Genomic DNA, 17,353 nt, shown 5'->3' with positions numbered 1-17,353 from the left:
TATTGCTTGGAATGTGTCACATGTGTCACGAGATGTGTGGCGTGCAATGTTCGAGGAATGTTTGCAGTCTTCTGTAACCTCGAGTAGATTTTGTATAACTCTTGAAGCAGTATATATTCTTGTTTCTTTCTTCCTTTTCTTTTCTCCTTTTTTTTTTTCTTCTTTTTAGTGTGTGTGTGTGTGTGTGTGTGTGTGTGTGTGTGTGTGTGTGTGTGTGTGTGTGTGTGTGTGTGTATACTGTCCTTGCATGGTGTGTGCCTTCCTGCAGTCTGGCAACATGGTGTACCTGCTGCTTGTGGTGTACGTGTTCCTACCAATCTCACACAAGTGGCAGACGGTGGTGCTGGGAGGCTTCCTCACCGCCGGGGACCTCGCCCTCACCTACTACGCCATCAGCACTGGCCACCTGGACACAGAGCACGAGCACATCGTCACCAAGGTAGGCGGAGAGGAAGCTTGAGTGTTGGTCTGGAATAGTGAAGTGATCATGAACAAAGGGTGAAGTGAAGGCAGGTATTCTTAAACAGTATGTGCATTCATAAAAACGATTTTCAAACGCCACAGAAACGACAAACCAGATTCTCATGTTGATTATCTCATTAAAAGTGCAATATTCTTGTTAAACTAATATTTTAGTCAAGAAAATGCTATTGAAATTAGCAATAACTCCACTCACTACAATCCGTTGAAAATATGACTAGTCAAAACGATTGAGTATATATATATATATATATATATATATATATATATATATATATATATATATATATATATATATATATATATATATATATATATATATATATATATATATATATATATATATATATATATATATATATATATATATATATATATATATATATATATTGTGTGTGTGTGTGTATGTTTGATTGTTTAAAGTACGTAGAGCGCTTTCTTATTGAGCAGCAATAAGAGTGGAAGCTGGTCCCATGTTGATAAGAGATCACCTTTAGAAAAGAAAAGTACAATTATGTAGTGTCATTAAGCCGCGATTTGATAAAAGTTTGCATATGTGAGAGTCATTTGCAAGGATTTGTGACCTTGTGTTAGCTGGCTCGGAACATTTCCTCCGCTGCCCCTCACCTCCCTCTCCCCTCTCCCCTCTCCCCTCTCGCCTCTACCTTCCCGTTTCTCAGATGTGCGTGGACACTGCCATCCTCCTCTGCATCAACCTGCTGGGCATTTACTGGCGCTTCATGAGTGAAGTGGCTTTCAGACGAGCCTTCCTCGACAAGCGCGGCAGTCTGGAGTCTAAATTTAAGGTGAGGAATCTCATCATCGCCATCCTAATCCTAATCATAATCATCATCATCATCATCATCATCATCATCATCATCATCATCATTGTCATCATCATCATCATTGTTCTCATTAGCATCATCACCCTCATCTAATTCATTTACAAGTGCCATCAGGAGTCCATCAAGCCTACACACAAACCAATTGAAAGCATGTCATGGGAAGAAACATTTATGAAAGCTTTCTACATAGCAATAAGACAGGCCTTCCATTACACACCATTAAGTAAAAATAAATAGATAAATAAACAGATTTGAAATGAACCAGTATATTGTGCCCCTTCCTCACTCGTATCCTGCTTAACTCTGCTCACAGGTGGAGGCCGAGAAGAAGCAGGAGGAGAAGCTGCTGCTGAGTATCCTTCCCAAGAACATAATGCAGCAAGTAAAGGCTGACTTCCGCAAAATGATTGAAGGGCCCATCTTCAACTCCAACCCAGTCACCAAGAACAATCCCTTCCCGTAAGTTTTTCTCCTCCTCCTCCTTTTCTTCCTCTTCCTCCTCCTGCTGCTGCACCTCTACATCTGCTGCCAAATAGTACCATTTCGTTTTTTTTTCTTTTTGCTGGTTTTTATTGTATGTGGTTGTCAGAAACATGCTCAAACATTAAAGTATGTACAAATACATCCACCCCTTTTCTGTAAATTTTCAGCCTTTGGGCTGCAATGTTTAATAAACCGTATTATTATTATTATTATTATTATTATTATTATTATTATTATTATCACAATCACAGATATAACTGTTTTATTTATATTTATTATTATTATTATCATTGTTATTATTATTATTACTATTATTAATATTATTATTATTTCTGTTTTGTAGAAACTTGTACATTAATCATCACGAAATGGTGTCCATTTTATACGCTGACATCGTGAACTTCACGGTGCTCACCACGAGGCTGAGTCCAGACCAGCTGGTGGTGATGCTCAATGACCTCTTCGGCAAGTTTGACGACGCTGCTGAGGTAAAGGATGTCTTTGTGTGTGTGTGTGTGTGTGTGTGTGTGTGGGACGGGGGTTGCACAATTTGCTAAAATACTCGCTTACAGATATCTATATTTTTCAGTACGCATTCATCACTATGTCCCGCTACCATTACCATCCGTAGGTAAACCACTGCCTCCGAATTAAACTCCTTGGGGACTGCTACTACTGCGTTTCTGGCGTGCCGGAGTTCAACGAGGACCACGCCAATAACTGCGTCAAGGTCGGCCTGGAGATGATCGACATTATACGTGAAGTGAGGTAGGTAGGCAGGACAGCAAGGTAAAGAGAACGACGCTTTACCTTGTAGGACAGGTTCTCACGAGGGGGCAAGCAGCTATTCAGACGAGATTACTGGATCGGATAGAATTATACGCGTCCCTCTGGTCTCTTCCCAACCCATCCCTGTGTGGTGCGGGAATTACTGAGTCAGTGTACTGTACAAGGCGAAAGCTACTAGGTCATGCGAGTACCTGGAGTAAATTGAAGGCCAATGAGTCTGTTGAGTGAAATGAGTACAATGGACTCAGATATGATGGATGTAAGTGGGTTATGAGTCCTCCAGATGAGTCATATTTGGTGAAGGGTCGATGTGTATACATCTACTCCTTGTACTGCACTACATTGTTCAAGGCGCTCTACGAACCGTCAAAAACATGCTCTCTAACTTCAGCTTTAAGCGTCTTGTCAGACTATCGCAATTTACATTCTGAAATAACGTGATTGCCTTTTGCCTAATTACTTATTCATTCATTCAGCTATTTTTTCATTTGGTTTTATATTTCATTTTACTTTTCAATGATATGACAAGAATTTATACCAGTCGGAAAAGACGTTTCTCGTATTAATCACTCGTAATTTACATTCTTATTATTCTGCATTATTCTTTTCTTCTTACAGTTTTCCTGCACAAGCAAGCTTATCGCTTCTTGATTAAAACGATCCATTATCACACCTAACACAACACACTCATCACGAGCAAATCTAACGGATTATTTTTTGCACCTTTCTTTCACGGCAGAGAGATGAGGAAGGTGAACGTGGACATGCGCATCGGGATCCACAGCGGTAGCGTGTTGTCGGGTTTGATCGGCGTGAGAAAATGGCAGTTCGATGTGTGGAGCAACGCCGCCACCATTGCCAACCACATGGAACAGACGGGCTCAGCAGGGTGAGTGACGGACAGTGTTGCGTGCCACGGACACACTCATACTCATCCAAGAGGAAAGGTGCACTGAACACATACACACTATTCATCATCATTTTCATGCACTGACTGTTTTCAATAAGCAAACAAACTATAGTACTGAGTGGAGACACGTCAAGGAAGCAGTGCTCACGTGGCGGACAAGACGTCACACCGGCGGGGCGCTGCTCACAGGGACAAACGTGTATTGGTATTTGGAAAGAGACGTGGGAGATTTTTCCATTAGAGACACTTCATTAGACATTAAGTCAGTTTGTGTTTGACAAAAAACTATTACACGCTCTCGATGGCGTGGAGTGTGTTGCTTGTTGATAAGAAGTCTTGTTCAGCTTTACTCGTTTACTTTTTCTTAATTTTCTTTTGTTATGTTTATCTTAATCCGCTGTTCTTTCTTTTTTCATAAATCACTAAATTGGTTGGTGCAAAGCACATTGATATTGCTTTTCAGGCCGTAAAAAATAAGATATATATGTATATATACATATATATATATATATATATATATATATATATATATATATATATATATATATATATATATATATATATATATATATATATATATATATATATATATATATATATATATATATATATATATATATATATATATATATATATATATATATATATATATATATATATATATATATATATATATATATATATATATATATACCAACAATATTTCCACTATAATTCACTACTACAACCTGAAATGACAGTGTTGTTGTCACGTTAGTTACTTTAGATATTTGTCGACAAAAGGACAGTGTTCCCACTATCATTACATCTTTCCCTAATGATTGTGGTCAACAAATTGTGGGATAGTTTCACTGGCATCTGTATTTCAGTCATGAGTTTCTCTCTCTCTTTCTCTCTAACGGTAGGTCATGATAAAATCATTATATGATTTGCCTCCATCACTCGACAGCAGCACTGATGGAAGGGATAACTGATGCAGCAGCAGTGTTGATTAATGTAAATGTGATGCAGAGAGAGAGAGAGAGAGAGAGAGAGAGAGAGAGAGAGAGAATGTTAAATAATTAAACCTAGCGTCATTGGGTAAGTAAGCTCTCAAAACAAATGCATGCACATCCGTGTTTTGAATGTGGTTTTAGCAGCACTGCTTCAGTTGTTCTAACGGAAAGATTTCATTCCTGTTTTATTTGCATGTAGCACATTCAAATATCCATTAGATATCCTGCATATCACATGTATGCTTTTTGATAACACTTGCCTTATTTCAGAAGTATTAGATTCCTTCAGCGGAGTGAAGGAAGGAGCAGGCGTTCCCGCGCCGCGCCACTTCTGAAAGACTGTTTCTTGATCACTACTTATCTCATTTCACAGTCGGATTCACGTGACCCACAAAACCCAGGAGCTCATCAATGACTTGGACTACGAGTTCGAGATGAGCAACGCGAGGGAGAGGGACCCGCTGCTGCAAGAAGAGGATATCGAAACTTTCTTCCTTATTCCCAACCAGAGGGTGAATTTGCCTCGCGCTGTCTGTGTGTGGCTTGCGTCCCTCGTGCCGTCCAAGTGTCTGGTTCCATTGTTATCCCTTCGCCGGCCTCCTCAGCTCCCCGGACCTCGCGGGCCGCCGCGATCCTCCGGCTTGTCAGTAGGCCAGTAAGAGTAGGCCGCCGCTGCTGCCGCCTCCACCGCCTCCGTGATTCCCCTGCTTCGTCCGCTCTGGTCAATTGTGACATCCGGTACGCAGCTGGGAGAGCGTTTCTTCCATTGAGGAAATTTCGTGGGAGCAATTTGCTCGATAAACATTTTCCATAACAATCAATTTTCGCTCTCAAAGCCATTATTGTCTTTCGGTAATAAGAGTGTGTCTAAGGCGCTGGATTACTCTCCCATGATAACATTTCGGTTATGCTAGTTTGTCTATACGGATCTCGATCTGGCCACAAGGATGACGCCTTAGTTGTTGCTAGGATAGCCATTCGTCTCAAAGTAAAGAGGAAGAGAAGGTAAAATACAAATTTTCTGTTTCTTTAAGGTGTTTCAACAACGCTTCGTTTTTACAGTGTATCGTCACATGGTTTCTGTATGACTAAAGTCCTTTTTACCTCATGGCATAAATGAAAGCCTCGCTTGTACTGCACACACACACACACACACACACACACACACACACGGTAGCTCAGTGGTTAGAGCACTGGCTTCACAAGCCAGAGGACCGGGGTTCGATTCCCCGGCCGGGTGGAGATATTTGGGTGTCTCCTTTCACGTGTAGCCCCTGTTCACCTAGCAGTGAGTAGGTACGGGATGTAAATCGAGGAGTTGTGACCTTGTTGTCCAGGTGTGTGGTGTGTGCCTGGTCTCAGGCCTATCCGAAGATCGGAAATAATGAGCTCTGAGCTCATTCCGTAGGGTAACGTCTGGCTGTCTCGTCAGAGACTGCAGCAGATCAAACAGTGAAACACACACACACACACGAAGATCAGTCTATGAGCTCTAGGCTCGCTCCGTAATGGGGAAGACTGGCTGGGTGACCAGCGGGTGACCGAGGTGAATTACACACACACACTTGATATATCTATGTGCGGATGAACGGCTAACATTTCCCGTGACATACATAATTGCCCATACTGTGCGCTACACGTTCAAAATGCACAGTTTCTGGTCAGTGAGCGATACATGGCGCTACGGTTCAACCCTGTGCAAGTGGTGAAAGGAAGTAGAGCTCATCTTTTCCTTTTATTTTTTGTATTTTTTTTTTTTTTTTCGTTATTAACATCTCTTATACGTAGTTGTTATTTCTCTCCTCACACGTTCGCTTGTTCATGCTATTTTGTGATGCTACAAATTATGCCTTCTTATCATGCATTTGCTTCTTCCATTATCTTCTCCTTCTTGACATCCCTAGATTTTTCCTCGCATGATTTTATGCAGTTATAGTGTTTATATTTCAGTATCTTGATAGTTCAAGTTTTTACGCTGCATATTTCGCACAAAGGCGTGTTTCTTATCTTGTGTACTCGACGCGGCCGCAGACACCTGTCAATTCGTACTGCTGTTAATCTTTGCTAATGGATGTTGATGACACTTTAAATATTCCGCTTCTGAGCTTCTCATTGTGGTGCTTTGTTTTGCCCCCTTTGTCAAAGTAGAGCGCGACCTATCACGTGACTCGGGTACTTTGTCACTGTGTTCTGTGTTCTGTCTATCGTCTTTGTTGTATCAGTGTGTTTTGGTTAAGTAATACCTTGGTCACATCTAAAAATACGTGGTCAAGATCTAATGTGTTCTTTTCAGCACAGACGTATAATTGTGGAATGTATGAAAGCATTGTGCCAAAGGGAAAGTTCTAAGCACTAACCACGTCACAATTTGCCCTATCTTGTGTGATATATACATACAATCGTATACTAAAGATATCGCATTCTGGTACCACCACCACCACAACTGTGCTGTTCATCTCCTGCAGCGACAAAAGACACGACGGGTCCACCACATGTCAACAGCGAACATCAAGACTCCCATGTCCGTCGCCAACGATTCCCCAAAGCTTGATAACTTTTATGAAGGCAACGTACCCAAGAGAGTGGCAAAGGTGCAACTCCCTCACGGCGTGTCCAGACCCTCCATCCTCAACAGAGTGAGTTAAATGTAGAGAAAATATCCCAAATGAAATGCAGATATTACCACTAGCCCAAATAATCCAGAACTAATAACTTTACCACTTTACATGTCATCATTGCTTCCACAGAGACGATCAACTGTCTCGGAAACTCCCCTGTCCTCTAAAAGACGAACAGTGGTGACAGACACCGCCCTCACCAACTTCCAAAAGATAATGGTGAACTCCAGGGAGACAATGGAAAAAGAAATAGAGACCATGCCCCTGCGCAAAACTGAGTAAGTCACGTGATTCATTATATAGAGAGACTGTTTCACCAACACTCGATGGGAGGCAGCGTATATTGGATAATCGAGTTCAAGATGTAAAGAATGTTGAACCTGCTTTTATTAACAAGCAAAAAATAGAAGCACTAACGGATAACCAAAATGATCCACAGGTTTTGCATGACTGGGAATAAAAATATAGCAAGTTATATGACCAAATAGTGACAAAGAACTACTATTCTCAGCGATGAAACTCTTAATCTTGACAGTAAGCAGCCAAACAACCCATATTTATATTAGATATTATATAGATGTCATGAACTTAATATAAACAAAAGAAATTCATGCTTCATGCAATCAATACACGCATCGATACAGCTACATAAAATACATTCCCAGCCTTTCAAAATAGAATAATCAGAAGGCGCTCAGAGACTGATAAAGAATGCATGAATGTCTAAGTAGAAATAGATAGAAGCATACTGTTGAGAAAAGAGGAAAGCTCGGCAGGAGTCTCCATGGCAGGCAAGACGTGAAAGACCGAGAGAGACTTGGATAAAGACAATGCGAGGGTAAGCTGTAGAGGCGTGTTGACAGGATGCGAGGAAGATGGCGTGGGAGAAACATGTGTGTTGAGGGATCAATGGAACCCGTGCATCCTTGGGTCACAGAGGATTTCAAAAGCAAAAAAAAACGTGACGGATAGATGGGTGATAGATAAGCACATGCATTAATGGATGACGGGGAGAGAGAGAGAGAGAGAGAGAGAGAGAGAGAGAGAGAGAGAGAGAGAGAGAGAGAGAGACAGGCAGACAGACAGACAGACAGACAGACAGACAGACAGACAGACAGACAGACAGACAGACAGACAGACAGACAGACAGACAGACAGACAGACAGACAGACAGACAGACAGAGACACAGACACAGAGACAGAGACGGACAGAGACAGAGACCGAGACACAGACAGAGATCGTCACTGAAATACCTGTACTGGTGTCATGCTCCACGTTTCTCTCTCAGCCAGTGGTTCCATCCAGAGGGCATCAATCCATTCTTCCTTAACTTCACCAATCGTGAGTGGGAGTTGCCGTTGCTGCGTCAATCCGACCCGCTCTACAAGTATTACATCGCCTGCGCCTTAGTGGTTTTCGTCTCCATCTTTGTCACGCAGCAGTCACTCATGCCCGGGTGAGGATCATGGCAACCTGGCCTTCAAGTGTCACAGCCTTCAAGGAAAATTTAACCCCTTCAGTACTGGGACGCATTTTTACCATGAGTTTGGGTGAGATTAGACGATTTTATTTACATTAGGAAGGGTCTATGGAGGTCAGAAGATTAATGGCTAGAATCTCCACTATTTTAATTCCCACATAACTATCTGAAAGTGTACAAAATCACTGAACACGAAGCAGAATGAGTATGAAAACGCGTCATATCACTGAAGGGGTTACGAATATGAAAGTGATAGGAAGAACGGAGAAGAAGGTGAAGAGAAATACAGGTGTAGGGAGGTGAGTTTATTCCCGACTAGTTTCGCTGATGCTTCTTCAGGGGAATTTCTCTTCACCTCCTCCTCTTACTTGTCTGAATGTCTGAACGATAGGAAGAACATTTAGAAGTTGACTTGTTGATGTATTGTTTTTTCCATAACTCCAAGTGTTTATTCATTTACCTGATAACTCACCTGTGATATTTCAGTGTTCTTTTTCGTTAAAGGGAATTTGTTCAGCTATGTAGTAGAAGTAGTAGTGGCGGCAGCAGCAGTAGTAGTAGTAGTAGTAGTAGTAGTAGTAGTAGTAATAGTAATAGTAGTAGTGATGGTGGTGGTGATGGTGGTGGTGGTGGTGGTAGTGGTAATAGTAATAGTAGTAGTAGAAGTAACAGTAGTAGTAGTAGTAGTAGTAGTAGTAGTAGTAGTAGTAGTAATGATGGTGGTGGTAACAGTAGTAGTAGTAGTAGTAGTAGTAGTAGTAGTAGTAGTAGTAGTAGTAGTAGTAGTAGTAGTAGTAGTAGTAGTAGTAGTAGTAGTAGTAGTAGTAGTAGTAGTAGTAGTAGTAGTAGTAGTAGTAACAGTAGTAGTGATAGTAGTAGTAGTAACAGCAGCAGAAGAAACAGCATACACTCACACGCACACAAACACACACACACACACACACATACACATACACACACACACACACACACACACACACACACACACACACACACACACACACACACACACACACACACACACACACACACACACACACACACACACACACACACACACACACACACACACACACACTCACCTTGCTAACCAGAGCAACACCACAGGAACTCTTTAGGGTGGCAGGCGGGCGTCGGGTGTCTGGCACTGCTGAGCGTGGTGATGGTGCTGGTCTGGGTCGCCACTGTACACCAGCACATAGTAGACCCTCACAATGACCTCGAGGAAGATGCCAAAAATCGCTTCACCATCACAAAATTCTTCTACTGGTCTTCCACGAACATCATCTCGTCCTTCAGCGTGCGGGTGGTGCTGTACCTGACGGTGTGCGCTGCCTTGTACACCTGCGCGGTCATCAATGTGGTGAGTGCATGGCTCATATTCTCAAACACTACTGTGCTTCACCCCCACTATTTCAAAAGGCTTATTCAAATTTACGCGAGCTCTATGAAGGTGTTTTTGTGGTTCTATTGGCATATTGATAAGATTTTTGCATTATCAACTGGAGAAACACTTGAAAACCTGGCTAATCATCTCTGTAACCTTAGAAAATAGTCGTGGTGAGAAAGCAAAGTTTTTGAATATAGACCATGGCATACCTGGTGGAGTCGAGAAAGTTTCCTATCATCACTCGTATAATACTAGCCCATGCATGAAGTGGCATGCTAATATTTTGATGGATAATTAGACTAAACACGCAAGTCAATATAAATTTACTTCTAAGCAATATAACTTCTATTTCACTTAATTAGTTTTGTGTGTTTTAGGTGTAGCGCCAGAGTGAATCAGTGTTTCTTGAAATGAAGTTTTATAAGCCTTGATTTCAATAGATTATTACAGAAAGTGTTTGGTGTTCCTGAGCACTTATGAATATGCTTATAATGAATTAACAGCATTTTTGTGGTGATGTTATGAAAGAGTTAATAAATGCGTTTTTATATCATTACACATGTGGCGTTGAAAAGTGATAGTAATAATTATCTTGTGTATACTTTCGTAGGTTGAGTGTGAAGACATACTGGACGTGGCCATAAACACCTTGAGTGACACGAGCACCTCCACTATCATCCCCCTCACTCTCAATGAATCCAACGGACTCCTAAACCTCGAGAACGTGCCGCCCCCTCTCTGCTGCGATCCTTGGGTGAGATGCTTAGTTCGCACTCTCAGACATTTCGGTGTCTATCTCGCTTATCTTTAACATGTTCTAGAAAGTTATATCATAAGTTTGGTGGTAGTGTCACAAGGATTCTGCATTCAATAGAAAAAAGAAAAAGAACTCTAGAGTGGGCAAATCATCAGTATGCAGTTCAAATGAGAAGCCAGAAGTTTTCTCTTTATACCAGCATTGTTTAGCCTGTGGTGCTACAAAACATTGGTATTCTAGTACTAGAAAATTATTGTATTTGTTGTAAGGGGCGCTGAGAAAGGATTTATGCCGCGTGAAGATGATATTCATGAGGTGTGGCTTCAGGAACTGTAACTCTTGCTTCGGTAACACCAGTCTTGCATATAGTATTGTTTGTCACTAGTGTTGTTCATTAAGTGATGTACCTGTGAGATAGCCAGGTGATGCATGTTGAGGAATGAGAGTGAAGCGTGTAACACATAACTGTATTCTGTCTTGAGCCGTCTGTCTGAACCTTGGCCTTGGCGGGGGCAGTATTTCACTTACAGCACCGCCCTCACTCTCCTCGTGGCCTGGACCTTCTTCAGGATGCACTTCCTTCTCAAGTTTTTGGTCTACCTCCTCGCAGTGTCAATATACGGATACTTCATCTTTGACTTTGCCGAAGTAAGTTGACAATTGTTTTATCTATTTTTTACCTGAAAAGAATAATCATAAATGAATATGCATATGTAAAGTATAGACAGTAATATACTCGTATAGTATTGCTCCACACCGTGTTTGACAATGTGACGATGTGCACAATGGATATGTGATGTCCGTGACCTGTGTTAGTTTTGAAGGCATGGTGTGAGGATGCATGAGTATACACATTTTATCACATCTTAAACTTAAAGCTACTTGCATTGGTTATGATGAGCAACAGAATTGTGTTCCTCTATTCACCTCCTGCTTCCCACTACAGGTAATGTACAACCATACCCAGCTGACTGAAGTGTGTCCCTCGCTGATGGTGACAAGTCTCGGCCTCAGTCCTGGCATGGGCCACCTACTGTTCCTGATCATGATCTTCCTGGCTCTCCATGTGCTGGATCGTCAGGTAAATACTAGTTACGTATAGTTGCATAGTTGTTGTTACCATCGAAAATATTTTTATAGCCAGAAGAAATTAGAAGACCATATAAAGTCTCTAGCATCCACTGCTTTTGACAGATGGAGTACATCACTCGGCTAGACTTTCAATGGAAGCAACAGCTGGAAAAGGAACAGAAGGAGGCAGAGACTACACATTCTGCTAACATACTGCTTCTACAAAACATCCTGCCGTTACATGTTGGTAAGTGATTCAAGTCTAATAATTTTATAGATACAAACTTTTGATACAAGATTCAAAATATTGAACAACTGACTCAATAACTGGGCCGTCAATAAGAACTACCTTGTGGATTGTCACATGTACTCGCTGACTCCCAATCTGTCTGTACTTGCACTGCCTCGCCGCCGCAGCTGAGAGGTACCTGAACCGTCAGAACGCTACGGACGAACTCTACCATGAATCTTTCAAGAACGTGAGCGTCATCTTTGCCTCCATCCCCAACTACAGCAAGTTATACCGAGAGTACACGAGAGATAACCACGGCACCGAGTGTCTTAGACTCCTCAATGAGATCATCTCTGACTTTGACATGGTAGACACTTTTTTTTCTTTTCAAGGAGTGTGTCACATTCACACGGGAATAGTAAATCTTATAGAAAAAAAAATTAAATAATGAGATCATGTTCATCTTCATATGTACAGAAATGTAATGTCCCTGAGCATGTAATAAGGTATTTGAATATGAATATAGTATTATGATTATTCGGTATAAGAATATATCATTCGGCATTACTGATGATGATGTTTATTTATTTTTTTTTTTAGACGATTCTCTCCCAAAAATTTTTTAGAGTTCTTAGTAGTTTGCTGATGTTTAGGAGAGAAATTAATATACAGTTATATGCTTTATCTTGTATCCAACCTCCCTAAAACCCTGCCCAGCTGACGTACCAGGAGCCATTTCAAGCCATAGAGAAGATCAAGATTGTGGGCAGCACGTACATGGCAGCGTGTGGACTTCAGCCTGATGGTGACGAGCTCAATGAGGAGGAGAGGAGCATGGAAGAGAATGTGTCCACCATTGTAAAGTTCGCGGTGGAGATGCGCCGGAAACTGGAGAGCTTCAACACCGAGTCCCTTCAAGAGTTACAGCTGAGAGTGGGTGAGTGCTCATCACCAAGGAAATGCCGAAGTAGTGATTATTCTAGTGTAGTAGTAGTAGTAGTAGTAGTAGTAGTAGTAGTAGTAGTAGTAGTAGCAGCAGCAGTGGTAGTGGTAGTAGTAGTAAGCAGTAGTAGCAGCAGCAGTAGTAGCAGCAGCAGCAGTAGCAGCAGCAGCAGCAGCAGCAGTAACAGCAGCAGCAGCAGCAGCAGCAGCAGCAGCAGCAGCAATAGCAGTAGCAGTAGTAGTAGGAGCAGGAGCAGTAGCAGCAGCAGCAGTAGCAGCAGCAGCAGCAGCAGCAGCAGCAGCAGCAGCAGCAGTAGCAGCAGCAGTAGTAGTAATAGTAATAGTAGCAGCAGCAGCAATAGTAGTAGTAGTAGTAGTAGTAGTAGTAGTAGCAGTAGTAGTAATAATAATAGTAGTAGTAGTAGTAGTAGTAGTAGTCTTTGTTGTTGTGTTCGTTGTTGTTATCGGTCATGGTGATGGTGGTGTTGGTGATTGTGGTGGTGGTGGTGTTGGTGGTGGTAGCGGTGACAATAATGACGTCTTTTATGATCGTTTGCTAGTTGTGTTAAATTAAAAAAGAGAAGGTTTGGAAGGAGGAGAAGGAGGAGGTGGTGGTGTTTTCTTAATTACTTTTTCTCATGCTTTTTTACCTTTATGATAACAAAACATACGGCTATGAGAGAAAAAAAAAAAAAAAAAAGTAATCCTACGGTAAACGCGGCTCGTGACGGCTGTTCTGGTTCCCCGGCAGGCATCAACGCGGGGCCAGTGATCGCTGGTGTGGTGGGAGCACACAAGCCCATGTACGACATTTGGGGAGACACAGTCAACGTGGCCTCCAGGATGGACTACACGGGTGAAATGGGAAAAATACACGTAAGATGTTTTTTCCTTTCCTTACATTTGATAATAATGGTCTTTAGATGCATCAGTAGCTCTACACGTTCTGTTCATTCTTTTTTTAATCAAAATGTCAAAAAAAATGTCCTCACCATGAAACTAAGTATTGTATGTCAATACCAAGCAAACTTGAACACGTGAACAAGTTTTTGATTACGTCTTCTTTCCTAAATTATACTAAATTATTTTCCAGGTAACAGCCCATGTGGGTGACATCCTTCAAGGATTGGGCTGGAGTGTGGAATGTCGGGGGGAGATCAAGGTGAAGGGAAAAGGGTTCATGAAAACTTATTATGTAGATCCCGATAGTGCTCCTAAAGACCCTCAGCCTCTGGTTCCTCCCGACACTCCCAGCAACAACAATAACAACCATAAGCACCGTAAATCCAGTCAAGACACGACGGGCGAGAGGAGAAGAAGTAGCCAGCTCAGCCTGATGTCCATTAAGAGCTTCCTCTTGTCCCAAAGAGGTAGCCTGGATATAACTGCAAGCAAAGATGCAGACACACACAGCACTCGGTCTCTCCCGATTTACAAACCGATAAAGAACGAGAATGAAATACCTCAGCAGTGGGAAATGGAGGGACATGGGTCAGCAGGAACATCACCACGCAGCAGTTTTGACTCCAAAGATTCCGGAGTGGTGAAGGGCAGCTACCGTCCCTCCTACCCGTCCCCTGTGGCTGAAGAGGCAGAATGGGCATCAGCGGCTCCCACTTCGCTGCAAAGAGATCGCAACAAATCTTCTGACTCCACGACACAGGTATCACCCGGCCAAGATTCGCTTAGAAGATTTAATAATAACGAAGTTCTAAAACAGTTAGTTAACAGTAAAGAAAAACACTATTTCTCCCATATGAGAAATAGTAATTCATTCCCCGATTTATCACGAATGCGAATCACAGATCCAAAGGATGTGAGAAACAGTTTGACTCTCGGAGCTTCACGGAAAGGTTCAAAATCTTCTATAGGCAAAAAATGCCCAGACGTGAGATACGCACAGAACCGTTTACTAGCACGGTCTTCTCCACACACCTCAATTACAGTGGATTCTGACGAAGTGCAAAGTGTATGGTTGTGAATGCTGTTCTATGCCTTTCATATACATTGTGTGATATTACATGTGTTTATGTTCCTAAGAGATTTATTCCAAATACCACTAGAACACAAGAAAACACTGTAAAAATGTATAAAAATTGTAGATTTTCTGATGTAGGATGTTTTGATATAGGGAAAGGTACGCGTGTACGGGCGAAACGTACAAGTGATCCACAGCAACAGTGGCTGCTAGTCTTACGCTCTACATAAGAGTGAATCAAAGACAGTGGTTCAAGGAAACTGTTTGACACTGAGCGAATGAGGCTTTTCAGATTAGGAAAAAGAAATATAGAGAATTCTAAGAAACATATTCGCATCTTACAAGGCTTTACTAATGAAATTACAACTGTTTCACTTACGAAGGGACTTGGTTGAAAAGATAGACCTCCTCCCACAATAGTTTTGTATTCTAATCACCGTCTATCTTCTTCCCTTCCTGTACTGAAAGTCTTATATCCGGTAAACAATGAGTCTCCCTATATATCATAGATTTATTGCGTTATTTGTACATATTGTAAAATCTGTTTTTTTTTTTTTTTTTTTTTTTTAGAGAGAGAGAGAGAGAGAGAGAGACAGACATACATGTGTAATAGTTCGTCATCTATGTAATTGCTAAGGTTAAGAATGAGAATGGAAGCATTGTACATATGCGTGAAGCTATTTAATTCTGAACCTTTAGTGTCTGGAAACAAAACATGATATCACATAACTATACGTCCGATAATACTCTATTGTTTGTCTTGTACATACACACATTTCTTATGTTATATACCATGTATATACGAGTACATTAAATAAATATATAAATATTCGAAAATAGTGTTTTACTGCAAAGCAAACTGTGAATTACCTAATTTTATCACTAACAAAGGTCCATCTTGGTAAATGTTCTTGCCAACAATGACAATAACAACAGTATTCATTCCGGCATTCTGTTTCCGGGCTAGAGCCAATTTCCTGGAATTATCCGCATTGTCCGATTTCCCTCAGCCCACATCAGCCAGACGTCCCCGTTTTGTCAAGTGTTTCCTATACAAGCGGTGACATTGACGCGCTGCCTCCCTCCTCTCCAACATTGCTTGCATCGCAACTCGTGCTTCAGTGTTGCTAGGGTCGCAACAAATCCATAGATTGTGGAGTTGTTTCTTTATGGAAAGTTTTGGTAGTCCCTTCAACAATTATGAACGTCTTTTTAAGCTTCAAATGCCTCACAGTTTACGACAGTAAGATTAAACTTTTCAGTTTACAAATCTTCGTTTCTACTCCCCATCCAAGAAAAAACTACGTCTTACCATCTTTGACAGAGTCGCTGTGACCCACCACTGACATCTCTCGCGTACCCAGCTCTTATGAGGGTTTATTTTCTTGTACAATACAAGAAATTGTTTTTTTTTTTTTTTTTTTCTTTTTGTTATCTCTAATGTAATTTCTAAAACTGCTTTGAGTCTCTCCGATGGCAGTTTGACAATAATTCATGTTGAAGCAATGAATAAAAAAAAAAAAAGCAATGCCTTTCTTCGTTTCTTTCGTTGTAAGTCTCACTAAGTGTTTATCACAATTCTGGTTAGGCGATTCAGTGTCAGCTGCCCATAATTATCATTTGTTATTATTGAGACCTAAAGAGCTGATATGGCGCTAAGTATGGTTGAAAATTTTATCAGTGAATAAGACGGCCAGTAATCGATCACATGTCTGAGTATATTACCAAAGCTATGTTATCTTTCAGTGAAGGAACGAACGAGAGGAATTCTGAGCCTCAAGGGCCATGCAAGATACAATGATATTTCTTTGTGTTGTTGAGGGAGGAGGGCGTGTTACCCAGCGTTGCAAGACATCTTTTTAAGGTTAGTATGCTGACGAATGTGGCTTGTGACATCTTTCATGGGAATGAAAAGCACTAAAAAAAAAAAAAAAAAAACGTGGCAAATGCCTAAATTAAGCAAAATGTTTTCACCAATTTTTTTTTTTTTTTTTCAGTTTGCAAGATTGATTTTAACAGAACCTTTACGGAGCATATATATATATATATATATATATATATATATATATATATATATATATATATATATATATATATATATATATATATATATATATATATATATATATATATATATATATTTTTTTTTTTTTTTTTTTTTTTTTTTCTGGTTTATTATATTTTTTTTAGATTTCAATGGGCTAAATGAATTCATTGATATTTTCATTAATTTATCTAGATTTTCAAGAAGTATATTTCAAGCATTAAGTTCGTACAGGTTATCGACAACACTCCGTTGACGCTATTGAGATGATGACAAAGTAATTCCCCAAAATATTAGCTCACTAGACATTAGCACACAGTGACGTTTTCATTACCGTC

General features: G+C 40.8%; 1 protein-coding gene and 1 long non-coding RNA gene across 4 annotated transcripts in view; one reads left to right on the top strand and one right to left on the bottom strand.

Annotated features, from left to right (window-relative positions):
* LOC123519945 (adenylate cyclase type 2-like) overlaps positions 1-15,808 on the top strand; it is a 60,229-nt gene extending 44,421 nt beyond the window's left edge. For all 3 annotated transcript variants that reach the window (XM_045281673.1, XM_045281671.1, XM_045281672.1), the window contains 19 exons: positions 269-439; positions 1,161-1,286; positions 1,639-1,784; positions 2,152-2,296; positions 2,440-2,576; positions 3,337-3,486; positions 4,876-5,014; positions 6,968-7,138; positions 7,250-7,398; positions 8,410-8,577; positions 9,709-9,964; positions 10,602-10,745; positions 11,265-11,396; positions 11,695-11,829; positions 11,943-12,066; positions 12,237-12,418; positions 12,769-12,988; positions 13,745-13,869; positions 14,087-15,808. In XM_045281673.1, coding sequence (XP_045137608.1) covers positions 269-439; positions 1,161-1,286; positions 1,639-1,784; positions 2,152-2,296; positions 2,440-2,576; positions 3,337-3,486; positions 4,876-5,014; positions 6,968-7,138; positions 7,250-7,398; positions 8,410-8,577; positions 9,709-9,964; positions 10,602-10,745; positions 11,265-11,396; positions 11,695-11,829; positions 11,943-12,066; positions 12,237-12,418; positions 12,769-12,988; positions 13,745-13,869; positions 14,087-14,974 — 3,708 coding nt within the window. In that variant the 3' untranslated portion in view covers positions 14,975-15,808. The remainder of the gene's footprint in view (positions 1-268; positions 440-1,160; positions 1,287-1,638; positions 1,785-2,151; positions 2,297-2,439; positions 2,577-3,336; positions 3,487-4,875; positions 5,015-6,967; positions 7,139-7,249; positions 7,399-8,409; positions 8,578-9,708; positions 9,965-10,601; positions 10,746-11,264; positions 11,397-11,694; positions 11,830-11,942; positions 12,067-12,236; positions 12,419-12,768; positions 12,989-13,744; positions 13,870-14,086) is intronic.
* Positions 201-14,564, bottom strand: LOC123519946. The gene is made up of 5 exons (XR_006679132.1): positions 14,457-14,564; positions 11,156-11,428; positions 9,684-9,945; positions 8,375-8,615; positions 201-468 (listed from the first exon to the last, which is right to left on the bottom strand). It is a non-coding gene; the product is annotated as an uncharacterized LOC123519946 (long non-coding RNA).
* Positions 15,809-17,353: the final 1,545 nt, after the last annotated feature.

The sequence above is a fragment of the Portunus trituberculatus genome, chromosome 46, assembly GCF_017591435.1.
Source record: "Portunus trituberculatus isolate SZX2019 chromosome 46, ASM1759143v1, whole genome shotgun sequence".
In the NCBI taxonomy this organism is placed as follows: domain Eukaryota; kingdom Metazoa; phylum Arthropoda; class Malacostraca; order Decapoda; family Portunidae; genus Portunus; species Portunus trituberculatus.
Note: the sequence above shows the minus strand (reverse complement) of the source record. Positions and strands in the feature narration are given on the sequence as shown.